General features: G+C 32.8%; 1 protein-coding gene across 1 annotated transcript; it reads left to right on the plus strand.

Moving 5' to 3' along the window:
- The first annotated feature begins 5367 nt into the window (after window positions 1-5367).
- Window positions 5368-9953, plus strand: LOC106753977 (LRR receptor-like serine/threonine-protein kinase RPK2). Its single transcript, XM_014635897.2, has 2 exons — window positions 5368-8884; window positions 9413-9953. Exon 1 carries the CDS (start codon window positions 5647-5649, stop codon window positions 8812-8814), a length of 3168 nt encoding a protein of 1055 aa, XP_014491383.1. The 5' UTR covers window positions 5368-5646; the 3' UTR covers window positions 8815-8884; window positions 9413-9953.
- The last annotated feature ends 5647 nt before the right edge of the window (window positions 9954-15600 follow it).

Here is a 15600-nt window from a genome sequence, read left to right on the forward strand (position 1 = left end):
TAAAAATATCTAACAGATTTAAACTTGCCCAAAATTACATTTCAACCCTTTTTATTTTATTCAAATTTACACATAAGTCCAGATTTTCCTTTAATTNCACATTAGCCATCTCTTTCTTTTCAAAATTGCATAAGAGTCCTGAGTTGACCAGATTGGACCATCTTTGACCATTCAATTTCATGCTTTTAAATGAATAAAATTCTAACTTCAGCTGCACAAATAAACATTAGAACATCCAAAATAATTTATGCAACTAAGAATCATATTTTAAGCATCTTTAATTCTCAAACCCAATAAATTCAATCCTCACAAATTCACTTTAAATCAATCATTTAAGCACAAGAATCTCATAAAAAATTTGAATTCTAAAACATAAATGTGGGCATAAATATACACTCATCACCAACAAAATCGAAAGGGTAAATTCAACCTTAAGTTGTCTCCCAAAGAACATGAAATTAATTTCTAACAAATTAGTTCTTATAAAATTTATACAAAAGAGGTTAGTCAAATAAAAGTGATAAAGAAGATAAAGATCAATAAAAGATTAAAGAATAAAAAAAAGATAGAAAGAAATAAATTTATAAAAAGATTTAAAAAGATGAAAACAATGATAAAGAAAATATATAGGTTGATTTTCAAAATAGGATTCGTCATTAGTTATCTAAAGATTATTATTCAATTAATTATTATCTTAGATTTTCAAATTAATCAATGTAAATTCTCAATTGATTTGTTGGTGTTCTCACTCTTTACCAAAGTACATTTTCAATTAAAAGCAAGAACTTTGTAAATTAATCATAGTATATTTAACAAAAGTACATTCTCAATTAAATAATACTATGCCTAGTCATGTCTATTATTTTACCTCTTATATCAAGTAAAAAACTAATTAACCAAAGTACATTCTTGATTAATTCTTGTTAAAGTTTTTACCACTAATCAAAGTACATTCTCAATTATTGGCAAAAAGACATTCAATCACATGAAAGTTTCTAACTTTAATCAAAGTAACTTCTCAATTAAAATTAAAAACCCTTGGACTCATATAGAGTTGTCAAAATAGGTAACTCGGCCCGACCCAACTTGATCCACCACGGGTTGGTGGGTTATACGGGTTGGCTCATTGATTCACTTAACTTTTTTTCACCCTCTTTTTATGAGATTCTTATAACATGTTACTTTGATCGATCAAATTGAAACAGTAATAATTGGACCAATTGATGTAAAAGAAAATGAAACAAAAGAACTCTATTGTTATATGTTCTAAGCTATCAAGCATAAAATTTTGCCAATTTAGTTTAATGAGACATATACAACCGTTTGACCAAGAAACTACATATAGCCGTTAACAAAAATATATAGCACAAGATAAAATTGTCATGCTTGTAGATAGGTCTAAAAATAAGATAAAACAAATGATATATTCCTGAAATATCCCATCTATAATAGTATCCATCTATTAAATTGGAGTCCTTAATGGACAAATCCACAACATTATACTCTCTTGAATCATCTTCTTCTTTATCTCCATCTACAATACAATAAAAAGTAGTGTTAACTAATAATATTGAAACACAAAGTAATAAATAATTAAAGACATGTGAGAATAATATTAATGTTACCTGTTAGTTTAAATCCATACAATTAGTTTTGAGTTAAAATGAGTGCCTCAACATTCTCTGGAAGAATGGAGGAATAATATTTGGTTTGATTTGTAGAGGAGAATTTAGGATTTGATTTGTAAAGGGGAACTTTTGAATAGACAGCAGCACAACGAAAGGCTCTATTACTTTCTGAATAATTAATTTAATTAATTTGATTTCAATAAAAAAAGGTTCTAAATAATTAATTTAATTAATTTGATTTTAATAAAAAAAATAGGTGGGTTGGTGAGCCAACCCGGCTCACCACGGGTTCAACCCGGATGAGCCGGGTTCTTAGTGAGCCAGGCAAATTGAATTGCATCAAAATTTTCGCATTTTTTTCCAACCCAACCTGGCTCAAACCCATGGTGGGCCGGGTTGGCTCACAAGTTTCAACCCATTTTGACAGCACTAGACTCATATGATTGATAGCATCAAAATTTTCACATTTTTTTCCAACCCAACCTGGCTCAAACCCGTGGTGGGCCGGGTCGGCTCACGAGTTTCAACCCATTTTGACAGCACTAGACTCATATGATTGATATGTTATGTAGATTTAACATCATGCTAACTTGCTGCAATGTAAAAATCATTACTTTTACTTGATTAAGAAGCAAAAAAGACAGATAAAAATAAACTACAACAAGAATCAAAATAACAAACAAATTTATTCATCTAACCTCATAATCTAGTTAAGAAATTACACCAGAATCAACCCCAGATGCTTAGCATTTCATGGAATATTGAAATAACATGAGAGAATATTTATGCAACTAAAAAACTATTTTTAACATGTTTTTCTATCTCGTGCTAAATAAACCCAATTATAATAAATCCTAATTAAAAATATTCAATTAAAGTGGAAAAATCATTGTAATGCCCTGACAACTTAGAGGGACTGTTGACTGCCCCCACACATCAACATAAGGCTTCACTCGCACACTTTTCGAGAAAAATTCTCAGAAGGTCACCAATCCCTAAATTACTCCAAGCTAAGCACGCTTAACCATGAAGTTCCTATACGTTAGGCTACCGAAAAGCAAATGCATTTGTTGATATGAGTAGCCAAATCAATTCCTTTAAGCTATTCTTCAACTGTATAGTCCCATACCTATACACTATTTAGATCTCTCTCATTATGGTATATGTTCGATTCTTCCATGTGTCCCTTCCACTAGAAGTCTGCCAGGAGTCACTCATTGTCTGTGTCTCTTGCACTCCATGCCTCTTGTATCGACGATCACTCCCCGCCCTCGTCAGTGCCCGGGTGTCACACTCATCAACCGACTATTGACACATTCAAAAATATGATTGTTAGGCGAGGAATATAACTGTTAGTAGGGAGACACATAGTACCTGAAACTTTGTGTTAAGACAAGATCGTCTATGAGACTCAACTACCTAAACATTATTACAAAAAATGACATAAATAACGTTTTTTTATTATAAATAGCGCTATCTACGTGAGTCTATCTATTAATAGATAGTATTTCTAAAAAACATTATCTATCAGTGTCTCACAATAAATAAACCTCTATATATATATTATTACAATTTACTCTCACAACTATATTTATCATTACATTTTTTTAATTTTAAAACTCTTATTTAATTGAAATTTTTTTATATGTTGTATTCATAAAATTTTATAAGGCTTAATGTCTATTTTGGTCCCAATTTTTGTTGGGAAAATTCGAAATCGTCCTAATTTTTATTTTTTGTTCAATGTAATCCCAAAGATTGTAATTTGTATTCAATTTGGTCCTTTTTTTGTTCAATTTAGTCCTTTTTACAAACTCCGTGAATCACAAATAAGGATTAAATTGAACAGAAATTACGTTCTTTAGGATTACATTGAACAAACAAAAGACTAAAATGAACACAAATTACATTCTTGAAAACTATATTGAATAAAAAAATAAAATGGTGACCATTTTAAATATTCTTAACAAAAATTGGACCAAAATAATTATTAAGTCAATTCTATAATGATCTCGATATCAAGGTAATATAATATTTCATATAAAATTATTGAAGATGTCATTGCGTGCGCATAATCAAACCCATCCCTATATCTGTATTTACGAGGTAGGAAAATCCGAAATGTCACATCAATTTCCTTTTTCATTTAGGAATCTAATTTGATTTTAATGGTTAGGATGCTTAGCCCGAATAAAATTAGATTGTAAACTAATAGTGTTGAGTCCAATCTTATAAACAATCCCATGAGTAGAATATTTGTATTTTGTTTTTTTTTATTCATTCAATTCATAAAATTTGGAATCTTTTAAATAAAATTTGTAAACATTTAAAACTTCTAAAATATTTAAAAAACAAATTATATAATAATCATATGTTTAGTTGAATAAAAGTTATAGTTAAAAATTAAATTAATTAAAAATAGTAAATTATAAATTTTATTTACATTAGATTGGATATCTCGAATTTAAACTATATAGTTCATCACTTAATTTATATATAAAAAAAAAAGTCAATTTGAAGTAAATTAAATTTGACTTAATTACAAACAAAAAATAATTTAATCTATTTGAATTCTCCCCCTCTTAAGTAAAATAAATAAGTGGGTTTCATATTCTCTTTTTTAATGTTTAACTTTTATTCACAGGAAGCAATATTCAAATAAGTAGTTAGTCTTTTTGTAATTTATTCTCATCTTTTTTTTTTTCTTGTTATTCCATGTGATGTTATCTTAGTTCTAAACATTTTTTTGTAAATATAATTTTATCGTCAATCAAATAAAGTCTTTAAAAAATACAGAAATTTTTAAAATTATTAACACAATTATGAAAATCGATTTTAAATTAACTGAAGCCTATATTGATACTTCACTTCTTTTAATTGAAGGTGTTTATAAAGACACTTCGTACTTGCATAAAGGCAATAAAAAATGCATAAGTAATTGAATAAATAGTCATATAAATAATACTCATGTAAACTACTATTATGAATTTTTACTTGAATAAGTCTATGTTGACTATGTTTAAGCCTATTTGTTAGCGTATTTTGATTTCTGCTTAATCCTTGATTACTCAGATTCTAGTTATAATGTTAATCTTAATTAAACTAAGATGAAGTCATCTTCTATGACTTAGACTTTATCAGTCCCAGCAAAGAAAGTTCTTTTGTGTTTTCTTATATGTATCATACCATTATATATATATACTAGACAAATTATTATAAGAAATATTTAAATTAGTCCGTTTTGCCACTCACAAATTGTTCCTTGCATAAGAATAAAATAAATTAAAATGATACTATATTGTTTTACATATTAAAAAAGCTTATATTAATAGCATATATGTGTATTTTAATATTGTTATGGGGGGTAATATTTTAATCCAAAAAGAAATGTTTATAGCGGCAGGCACGGGTTTGCCATTGATGGGTTATTGTTTCATCAAATTAAATACAGAATGACACCAAAAAACAATGAAACATTCACATGTGGTTGGAACTGGAAGAAGCAACAAAGATGATCAAGTTCCACAAAAATTATATTCTAGATCCTCATGTTCAATAAACTACTATATAATTTTCGTTATAAACTAATCATTTTTTCTACGTTTTATTAAGAAAATTTTATATTAAACTTTAAACCAAGGAAAAGCTGGAATGAAAATTAAGTCAGAAAAACGCAAAAGCATTTCCCCGTGTGCGCGTAAAACAAACCTATAAAGTTAAAAAATATATATATTTAATTAGAAAATCGAGAGAGAGAGAAACGTTACCGTTTTCGCTCCAAATGGGACACAACTTTTCAACTTAATTCGCTGCTTTGCCACTCTCACTCACATCTCTTTCCTTCACTCTCTCACTCTCACTTGCCGCCGGACCTCCATTTTCCGGCCCCACCCTTGCCGCCGACGTATTTCCGCCACCAGATTCACCCACCATGGCTTAACAAACAAATTTCGCATCTTTCGAAAAAGCCAACTCGTTTTCATTCTCATTTTCATTATTCACACTGTCTCTGAGAAACATGGATCTTCTCTTTCTTCTTCAGTGCCTTCTCTTCTTCACTTCGCATCACGCAAATGCTCTCAATGCTTCAATTCCTCTCGACGCATTGTCACTTCTCTCTTTTAAAAGCTTCGTCTCTTCCGACCCTTCCAACATCCTCGCCGGTTGGACCAACCGCTCCTCCTCCAATCTCTGCCGATGGCACTCCGTCGCGTGTGGTGTCGCAGGGGGCCTCTCTGACCGAGTCACTTCCCTCAATGTCACCGGTCTCGACGGCGGCCTGTTGTCGCCCTCCGTCGGCGACTTGTCTGAGCTCCGCGTGCTGTCCCTCGTCGGGAACATGTTCTCCGGCGAGATTCCTGCTACCGTTGGGAACCTTCGGTTTCTCGAGGTCCTCGAACTGCAAGGGAACAACTTTTCAGGGAGAGTCCCGACCCAGATGAGTTTTACTTTTCTTCAGTCTCTTAAACTTGTTAATCTCTCTGGTAATGCCTTCTCTGGTTCGATTCCGAGTGGGATTATTGGCTATGGGAGTGTGACAGTCGTTGATTTGTCGAATAATCAGTTTTCTGGTGTGATTCCTCTGAATGGTACTTGTGATTCGTTGAAGCATTTGAAGTTGTCTCGTAACTTTTTGACTGGGGAGATTCCATCCCAAATTGGCAAATGTAGAAACTTGAGGACCCTTTTGGTTGATGGGAACATCTTGGAAGGTAGAATCCCTTCTGAGATTGGCCAAATTGTTGAACTGAGAGTTCTGGATGTTTCTAGAAACTCACTGACTGGAAGGGTCCCTAAGGAGTTGGCTAATTGTGTGAAACTGTCTGTGTTTGTGCTTACTGATTTGTTTGAGGATCGTGATGATGGAGGATTCGATGATGGCTTTAGAGGAGAGTTTAATGCCTTTGTTGGGAACATACCTCATCAGGTGTTGCTGCTTCCAAGTCTGAGGGTGCTGTGGGCGCCAAGGGCAAATCTTGGTGGACGGTTGCCTAGTGGCTGGTCGGAGTTGTGCTCTCTGAGGGTGCTCAATTTGGTGCAGAATTATGTTACCGGTGTCTTGCCTGAGAGTTTGGGGATGTGTAGGAATTTGAGTTTCTTGGACTTGAGTTCTAATAATTTGGTGGGGTATTTGCCTTCATTGCAGCTTCGTGTTCCTTGTATGGTGTACTTTAATGTCAGCAGAAACAATATATCTGGCACTCTTAAAGGATTTAGGAAAGAAAGTTGCGGTGTGAGTGCACTAGACCCTTCATTTCTAGAATTGGATGGTTTTAGTGATGATGAATACTTTAATTTACCTGTTTGGAGGTTTCGAAAGAATGCTTTCGTTGGATCTGGTTTTGAGGAGAATAACACTATTGTTGTTAGCCATGATTTCAGTTGGAATAGTTTTGTGGGATCCTTGCCTTCGTTCTCTCTTGGAGATAATCTTTTTAGTGCTAATCGTAAAGTCTCCTATGCGCTGTCTCTCAATAATAATAGGTTCAGTGGAACTCTACCGGACCAGTTAGTTTCAAACTGTAACGAGCTCAAGACATTGTCAGTTAACTTGAGTGTGAACCAACTATCGGGTGGGAATTTCCAAACGTCGGTTTTGGAGTGCCTAAAGTTGACAGATTTTGAAGCAGCATACAACCAGATTGATGGGTCGATTGGACCAGCTATAGGTGGCTTGGTGATGCTTCAGCATCTTGATTTAAGTGGGAACAAGCTATCTGGATCACTGCCAAATCAGTTTGGAAACCTTCAAAACATGAAACGGATGCATCTGGGAGGAAACAATCTAACAGGGGAAATTCCTACCCAACTTGGCCAATTGACTTCCCTTGCTGTTTTGAATTTGTCTCACAATGCTCTAGTTGGAACAATACCTGCGAGTTTGTCAAATGCCAAAAGTTTTGAAATTCTGTTGGTGGACCACAACAAACTTTCTGGGGAAATACCTTTAACTTTTTCTACTCTTACCAATCTTGTGCAGCTAGATGTTTCTTTTAACAATCTTTCTGGTCACATTCCTCGTCTTCAACACCCAAGTGACTGTGATTGCTACAAAGGAAATGCGCACTTGCATCCTTGCCCTGATCCATATTCTGACTCACCTGCTTCTCTTCCCGTCCCCCTTGAAATCCAGCATCATACTCATAGAGGGAGAAAATTAAGGACATTGGTTATTGTTGTGGTAGCTTCTGCTTCTGTGGTGCTGTGCACTCTTCTGGGAATAGTATTGGTAATCTTTTCTGGTAGGAGTAAATTTGGTCGGCTTAGCAGTATAAGGAGGCGACAGGTAGTGACCTTTCAAGATGTTCCAACTGAATTGAACTATGACAGTGTGGCCACAGCTACTGGAAACTTCAGCATCCGGCATCTAATTGGAACAGGCGGCTTTGGGTCAACATACAAGGCAGAACTGTCCCCAGGTTTTCTTGTTGCCATAAAAAGGTTGTCCATAGGTAGGTTTCAAGGCATTCAACAGTTTGAAACGGAAATAAGGACACTGGGAAGAATTCGACACAAGAATCTTGTGACTCTTATTGGATATTATGTAGGGAAGGCTGAAATGTTCTTAATTTACAACTACCTTTCCGGAGGGAACCTTGAAGCTTTCATACATGACAGGTCAGGGAAGAATGTTCAGTGGCCAGTTATTTACAAAATAGCAAAAGACATAGCAGAGGCCCTTGCTTTCCTTCACTACTCATGTGTTCCTCGGATTGTTCACCGAGATATCAAACCTAGCAACATTTTACTTGATGAAGATCATAATGCCTACCTGTCAGATTTTGGCTTGGCACGACTGCTTGAGGTAACTGAGACCCATGCCACCACTGATGTTGCAGGCACATTTGGTTACGTTGCACCAGAATATGCCACCACTTGCAGGGTTTCTGACAAAGCCGATGTCTACAGCTTTGGTGTGGTGTTATTAGAATTGATGTCTGGAAGAAAGTCACTTGATCCATCTTTTTCTGAGTATGGAAATGGATTCAACATTGTACCATGGGCAGAGCTACTAATGACCGAAGGCCGTTGTTCTGAGCTATTTTCATCTACTTTATGGGAAGTAGGGCCTAAGGAAAAATTGTTGGGCCTTTTAAAGCTTGCATTAACATGCACAGAAGAGACTCTTTCTATTCGACCGTCAATGAAACAGGTTCTTGAGAAATTGAAATATTTGAAAAGTTGAAAGCTTTCTGCATGTCATACTGAACAGCAATGGAATGTTGCTTTTATCTGCTTGAAAATACTTGACTGAGGTGAGTGATCTAGTTCCAATATAGAACCTACTTCTGCAAATTCTAATATTTGCTTGTGTTTGCATGGGATATAGCTAAAATATCATTCTCTATTATCCGTATGGAACTTCTTGGGAAAAATTATCCATTCACTTTCTTTAACCAATCTCATATATAATGAATCAGTAAAAATCCTACTTGACAAACAGTGGCATCAAATGTTCTCTAAGATACTTGTTCTTTTTGTTCTGTTTTTATAATATTAATCACATGCTAATAGTTGTTCTCTTCAACAAGTTTGATCAATAGTTCTCAGGCATGTACTTTTTTTACTTTTGTGCCCCTTCTCTAATGATTATACACTGTGAACATATCTGGCAGCTTTTCTTGGTTATGACAATGCTACATTCCGGAATCTGATTGCAAAAGTTGAAAACAGATTTTAACAGTTCATTGCAGTTATAGGAGAAAAAAAATAAATTGTGAACACTGTGAATATCTTAATGTGCTGATCATCTTAAACTTCAATTTTACTGCAAAATGTTACAGGTTCAGCAACTGCAAGGCTCTTATAATGATCAGTTGTTTATTGCCAGTTGGAATCTCATCATAGTGACTCACACATGAGCTGTTCCTGTTACTGCTAAGGCCATGATCATCCTTTCACATTGGTGCCAGCAGTTTTCACACCTTCCGAAGATGTGTGCAGTAATAGCTAAATGGATGTTTGCGAATACCATCATCTCATCATTTTCATCTTATGAGGCCATATGTGAATGCCATTATGATTTTTTTGGCATTTTGGATGGTTTCCTTTGGTGACCGCATGGCCCCTTTGGAAGATCCAAAGTTATTTAATGGCACAGGGACGAAGCAATTGCCATCATTGTTCAGAGGAATGCCAAAAGTGAAAGTCCCTTCTCTGTCAAAATCTACCGAAAGTTGTAAATATATATTGACATAAAACCTATTGGGATGCTTCTGATTTTTTGTTCCAACTTGTAAATAGAAAGTGTAGGCAGAAATCCAACTCTATTGTTTTTTCCTTCTCAGATTCCTGAAATGAAAAAGATGTTCCTTTTGGGGTAAATTATCCAGTATAACTTCAAAACATGTTACGTGGCAGTCAAAAGCATTTTATCAAATCAATAACTACTACGTTTGGGGAATGGAATTGTTTATTGTTCACTCATCATTGCAATTTGCAGGCCACTTTGAATACTAGGAAAATGCAAGTGGCAAATGTGGCCTAAAATTTGGAGAATATGTCACAATTAGTGGACAAATTTTAATGACTCTGGGATGAATGAATAATCCATATTATGTTACCTATTCAATAATGATGTTAATATTCTATTATGTTGACTCCTGAACATGTAGGACTACTTGTTATTTTAATGGAAACATTTGGAATCAGTGTAAAACAAATATGTAAATTTATAACTTAACTTTCACAAATAGAATTTTAAGAGTAATAAATAGCCTTAAAATGTAGTATTTTATAATCATGATATTAACTGACAGAAAAATCTACTAGTCTCAAATTATGTAAAGAGTAAGTGGTAGTAAGTTCTCCAAAATTCTCAGAACGTGCTTTTGCAGAAGGATTGAAGATCCTGATGTGATATGTCAAAAAGCTTCACAATAGTGGTTTAAGTACAAAAAGGACAATAATGAAGTTACCTTCATTTTAGGAGAAAATCCACAAAAAGGTAATCATAATATATTGGAGTTATCTTAATATGTATGTTACTTACTAATGTTACCTTAACTAAGTATCCACACCTTTGAAGGTTAGCTTAGGAAAAGAAAACTAATAAATTAAATAAAAATGGAAAACTAAAAACTACTAAGTAATTTGAAAAACCTATTTCAAAATTTTTTATATAAATTAATTTTTTTTTTTTATTTTACAATTAGGAGGGTATTTTTAACAATCTATAGTTTAGTTTTTTTTTTTATCGATTTTTAACCCGTTATTTTTTCTTAAGGATAGAATATTTTATTAAAAAGTATAGTAAATAGTGTAATAATATTAAGAGAAAAGTTTTGATAAAATATAACTTTATAATATTAAAGGGCATGGAAAATGAGAAATTGTGTTACGAAAAAAAATAATATAAAAACTAAGTTATTGGTTTAAAATATTTCAAGCTTAACTCTAAGCTCATATTTAAATAAACTTTTTGCAAGAGAAAAATGAATTTTGTTTAATCATAAGTTATATGTGTAGAAATTTTCTCATAGAACATATTTCATTTTTTACGTTTTAATTTTACATAAACTAATTTTAATTTTTCAAAAGATTATTCATTTATTTATTCAATAAGTGAAATTAATAATGGTAATAATTTGATAAACACTCTGAAGTCATTTACTCGTACTAAAAATGTGAGGTTCCTATTGTCATTTCTTTTGTTTAACTCACTTATTATATTCTATCCTTCCTTATTCCAACGAAGCATATACGCACAAACAACTTAATAACTTATAAGAGTGTTCTTGGTTTCTTGTAACTTTACATTTTTTTAAAAGAATTTAAAAAAATTATAACGAGGTTGCTACGATCTAGAAAAGGTATAAAAAAATAGTAGATATAGTTTTTAAAATATGATGTTCAATTATTTTATTATTAAAAAATTGAATTATAAATAGCTTTTTAAATCATCGAGTTTTATTTTATAAAAGTATTCTATTTTTACTAAAAAGAATTTAAACTTTTTTAAACTTTTTTTTTTATATTTTTAACTAAATTGTTCACCGGATTGGTGATCAGGAATCAAAGTGGAGTTATCACACACAATTCTTCATAAATGTCCGGTCATGATTGAAAACAAGATAAGTTCACTTTTACTCCATTTTTAGAGGCATTTTAAAATTGAGGTGCAACTAGCTGTTATGTTCATGTATGTGTCTCAAATATGCTCAGAGTAAATTTATGTTGGACTATGATCTTAGTAATATGCTTAGTTTTTTCAGTATGTAGTTAGAGTATTTTAGATGATATGAAGTTCTACGAACATTCCTACACGAGTGTGTTTTACAATAGGTAAGAGAAGTTAGATTTAAATTTAATTATAGATGATTAATGAAGTTGAATTTTATGGTAATGATTTGTATGAAATATGTTTTAAAATGTTGATTCTAAATGTATAAAGTAAATGATTGAATTGATGTTTGATATGTGATTGAATTATCTATGTCGTGGTACCTTAGAGTTGTTTGTGTGACCTGATTGGACTTGTTTGAAGATGTAGTATGAGTAAAATTTTGTGTGTTTTCAACTGAGTGAAAATCCTAAGTAGGTTGCATAGGAGCACAATCATATAAAAAATGACTTGTAGAATTACGTAGACTCGTTGGGCAAACATATGACTTAATGAGCAAGAATGAAAAATTACAAGTCCGAGAACTCCAACACTTTAACTCGCTAGGCTAGTTATTTCTCGTTGGGCGAGCTTGCCAAAAGTGGTGTTGAGCAAGCTAAAGCCTAGTTGGGTAAGTATGAAAATGCTAAAAACCCTTAGAGTAAGATGTGTGCTTGATTGTTGAACAAAAGAGTCTCGTTCGGCGAATTTTTAGGAAATTTAATCCCAATGCTCTTTCGTTGAGCAAACCTATATATAATTGAGCGAGAAGGTTTTAAGTAAAGTCAAATAGCATTAAGGTAGCATCGTTGGGAAAGTATTGTGGTCATTGGACGAGTCTCCTCCTAAGGGACACTAGTTGAGCAAGACATGAATTTGCTGGGTGAGGATCTGCTATTATCCAATGGCAAAATTAGTTTAAATTTTGAAAGATTTGTTATGCTTTGATGTGAATTATGTGGAATGAGAATGTAATTATTCCTAGTGGAGGAATACTATTGTGTATGGTGATATGTGAAGTTATTGATGGCATATGTCGATATGAGATTATCCTGACTCTACTAAGTATTGGACTTATCTAGAGAAAGATACCTAGTTGTGAAAGTCGGGTGATGGTTCTTTTCTGTGCAATTGGTAAGAGATTGACCGCATTAGATAAAATTTACCTTGTCATACTCTTGGAAGGGGTGTTGTCTAATCATTATATAGTTATAGTCTTAAAGTCTATTCAATAAACTAGTCTTTCAAAGATTTTCATATGCTTATCTATACGTGAAATGGCCTGAATGTAATGTATGACTTGTTAAGAGGTGTTTGTGTGTTATAAAGCTATGTTTAAATTTTTAATATAATCTAAAATTATTCTAACTTGTCATGTGTTTTTTGATGTGGTGTTGGTATATAATTCATGAGTAGGAATGACAAGAGGTCGGGTCGGGCACGGATATTGTCTATCCGTAACCTGACCCAATAAAAAAAATTCATCTGCTACCCGACCCGCTACCCGCATGGATACCAGCTTAAAAAATATCCGCAGATATTTTAAAACCCGCGAATATCTATGGATACCCGCAAATATTTAAAACAATATATTTTTATAAATTATTAAAATAAAATTTAAATAAAATTACAAAAAAATATATAAAATATAATATAAATTAAATTAAAATTTAATTTTTGTTTTGGTTGAATTGGTTCGACAGTCGTCCTTTCATATTACACTGCGACGCTCAAGATATTAAAAGGTCTAAATTTTATTAGGATAGAAGAGGAAGATTGTACCTAGAGATCAATTGTATATTTATAGATGGCAGGCAAGCCCATTGCCCATTGATTGTGCATTATATTTTTAGGCAATCAAATCTAATAATCAATAACTAATACGTATATTTTGTAAAGAGTAACACAATCTCACCTATTAATTAGTGCAGTATATTTTTAGACAATCAAATCCAATAATCAATAATTAATACCCCGTATATTTTGTGAAGAGTAAGACAATATCACCTATTAATTAGTGCAGTATATTAGGCAATCAAACCCAATAATCAATAATCAATACCGCTGTATATTTTATATTTTGTAAAGAGTAAGCCAATTTGACCTATTAATAAATAATTGTTAATTGTCCATGAATGAAAATTAATTTCGATCGTTATATTTCATATAGTACAATTTTAATTAAATTTAACTTATAAAATATAAATTAATATTAATTTTAATTAGATTTAACTTAATAAAATAAAAATTAAATTTTTATTTTTATTTTTTTGCGGATAGCAGATATCCGTAGGTACAGATAGTATAATACCTGCACCCGACCCGTTTGTAAGCGGATATTAAAATACCCACTATCCACACGTTTCAAGTAGTAAATATCAGCGGATATCAATTATCCGTTACAAATTTTATCTGCAGATATCCGAGGGCACAAATTTTTTTACTATTCCTATTCATGAGAGCATAAGATAGGATAGGATGATGTAAGAAAGGAACAAATTTTCAACTATCATGGGAGAATATTTGATAATATAAATATAGAGAATAATGTGGTGTAATAATATTGAATATGCTTTTCATGTACATTATATATAAAGTTTATAACTGTGCATTTGATATAATCATATAATAACCGACTTTTGATGGCATAATTGGATCTTTATATTCAAATTCAAATATGATACTTCATTTTAAATTAGAACAATTTTTATTACTTTTTAAACTTAAATTGAAATACATTGTTATTATCTATGAGTACCATTATCTTTAAATTTAAATCAAATCCTATTTTTCTTTATACTTTAAGAAGTCACATTTAGAATATTATTGTCATAATTATACAATTATCTTCAAACTGACACAAAATTAAACGACATTTGAATGATTTTTATATTAATTCATATTATCTAATGAAAAAAAAAGGCAGTTATGAAAAAGTAATGGTATTAAAATTGTCATATAGGGCTATTAAAGCATTAAAATTCCTTTGAAACGATAATGAACGTCGCGCAACGACAAAAGATTCCAGGGAATTTAACTCAAGCATGTAATTAAGAGTAATTCTCCCTGCACCTCCTGCATCTCGTCCTGCATCTCTCTGGTCACTTTTAATTTCAACTGTGCCCCTATCAGGCTATGGTCTTGGGTTTATAAAAAGTAACTCTGCCGCAATTCAAAAAAACCCTACACCCCTATTTTCATCTTCCCTGACCAGTCTTCCTCCCCTTCCCTCCCCTCCAACCAGTGCATCCCCTCCTTCTTCCAGTGCATCCTCCGTGCTCGCTCGTAACTTGGTGCTATCGTGTGGGGGTGTCAGTGTAGCAGTAGCTCGAGCTAGCTAGCAGGAAGGTAAGTATTTCTCCACCACTGTAGTTGTAGATTTGTAGTTGTAGATCTGGGATCTGGTCCGTTAACCGCAAATGGTAGTGGAACCGCAAGTTGTTTTGCGGTTAAGGAGCGCCGCAGCTCGAACGGCGTCCGTCAAACAACCGCGGTTCGATCTGCGGTTGTTTTGAAGTGGGGTGCATGGGAGAAACACTGTGCAACCGCAAGTGGATTGGCGGTTAGGAAGAGTCGCAGCTCGATCAGCGTCCTCAAGGAACCGCTGTTCGAACTGCGGTTGTTTCCGATTGGGGGGTGCATGTGAAACGCAGCTCAAGCTGCGGTTGAAGCGAGACGCAGTTCAGACTGCGTTTAAGGGAAACGCAGCTTGAACTGCGGTTTAGGATTTTTTTTTTTTCGATTTTTTTTTCAAAACGTTTTTTTTTTTTAATTTTAGGTTGTTTGTTAATTTTTTTTAAGTTTATAAAATTTTATATATTATTTATTATTAATGTAATTTAGATTAGGTATTAATTATGATTTTAGATT

Source organism: Vigna radiata, unplaced genomic scaffold, assembly GCF_000741045.1.
Source record: "Vigna radiata var. radiata cultivar VC1973A unplaced genomic scaffold, Vradiata_ver6 scaffold_7, whole genome shotgun sequence".
Taxonomy (NCBI): domain Eukaryota; kingdom Viridiplantae; phylum Streptophyta; class Magnoliopsida; order Fabales; family Fabaceae; genus Vigna; species Vigna radiata.

Bases quoted from the DNA above. Each gene is read 5' to 3' on its own strand.
- LOC106753977 (XM_014635897.2), top strand. From the start codon at position 5,647: ATGGATCTTCTCTTTCTTCTTCAGTGCCTTCTCTTCTTCACTTCGCAT.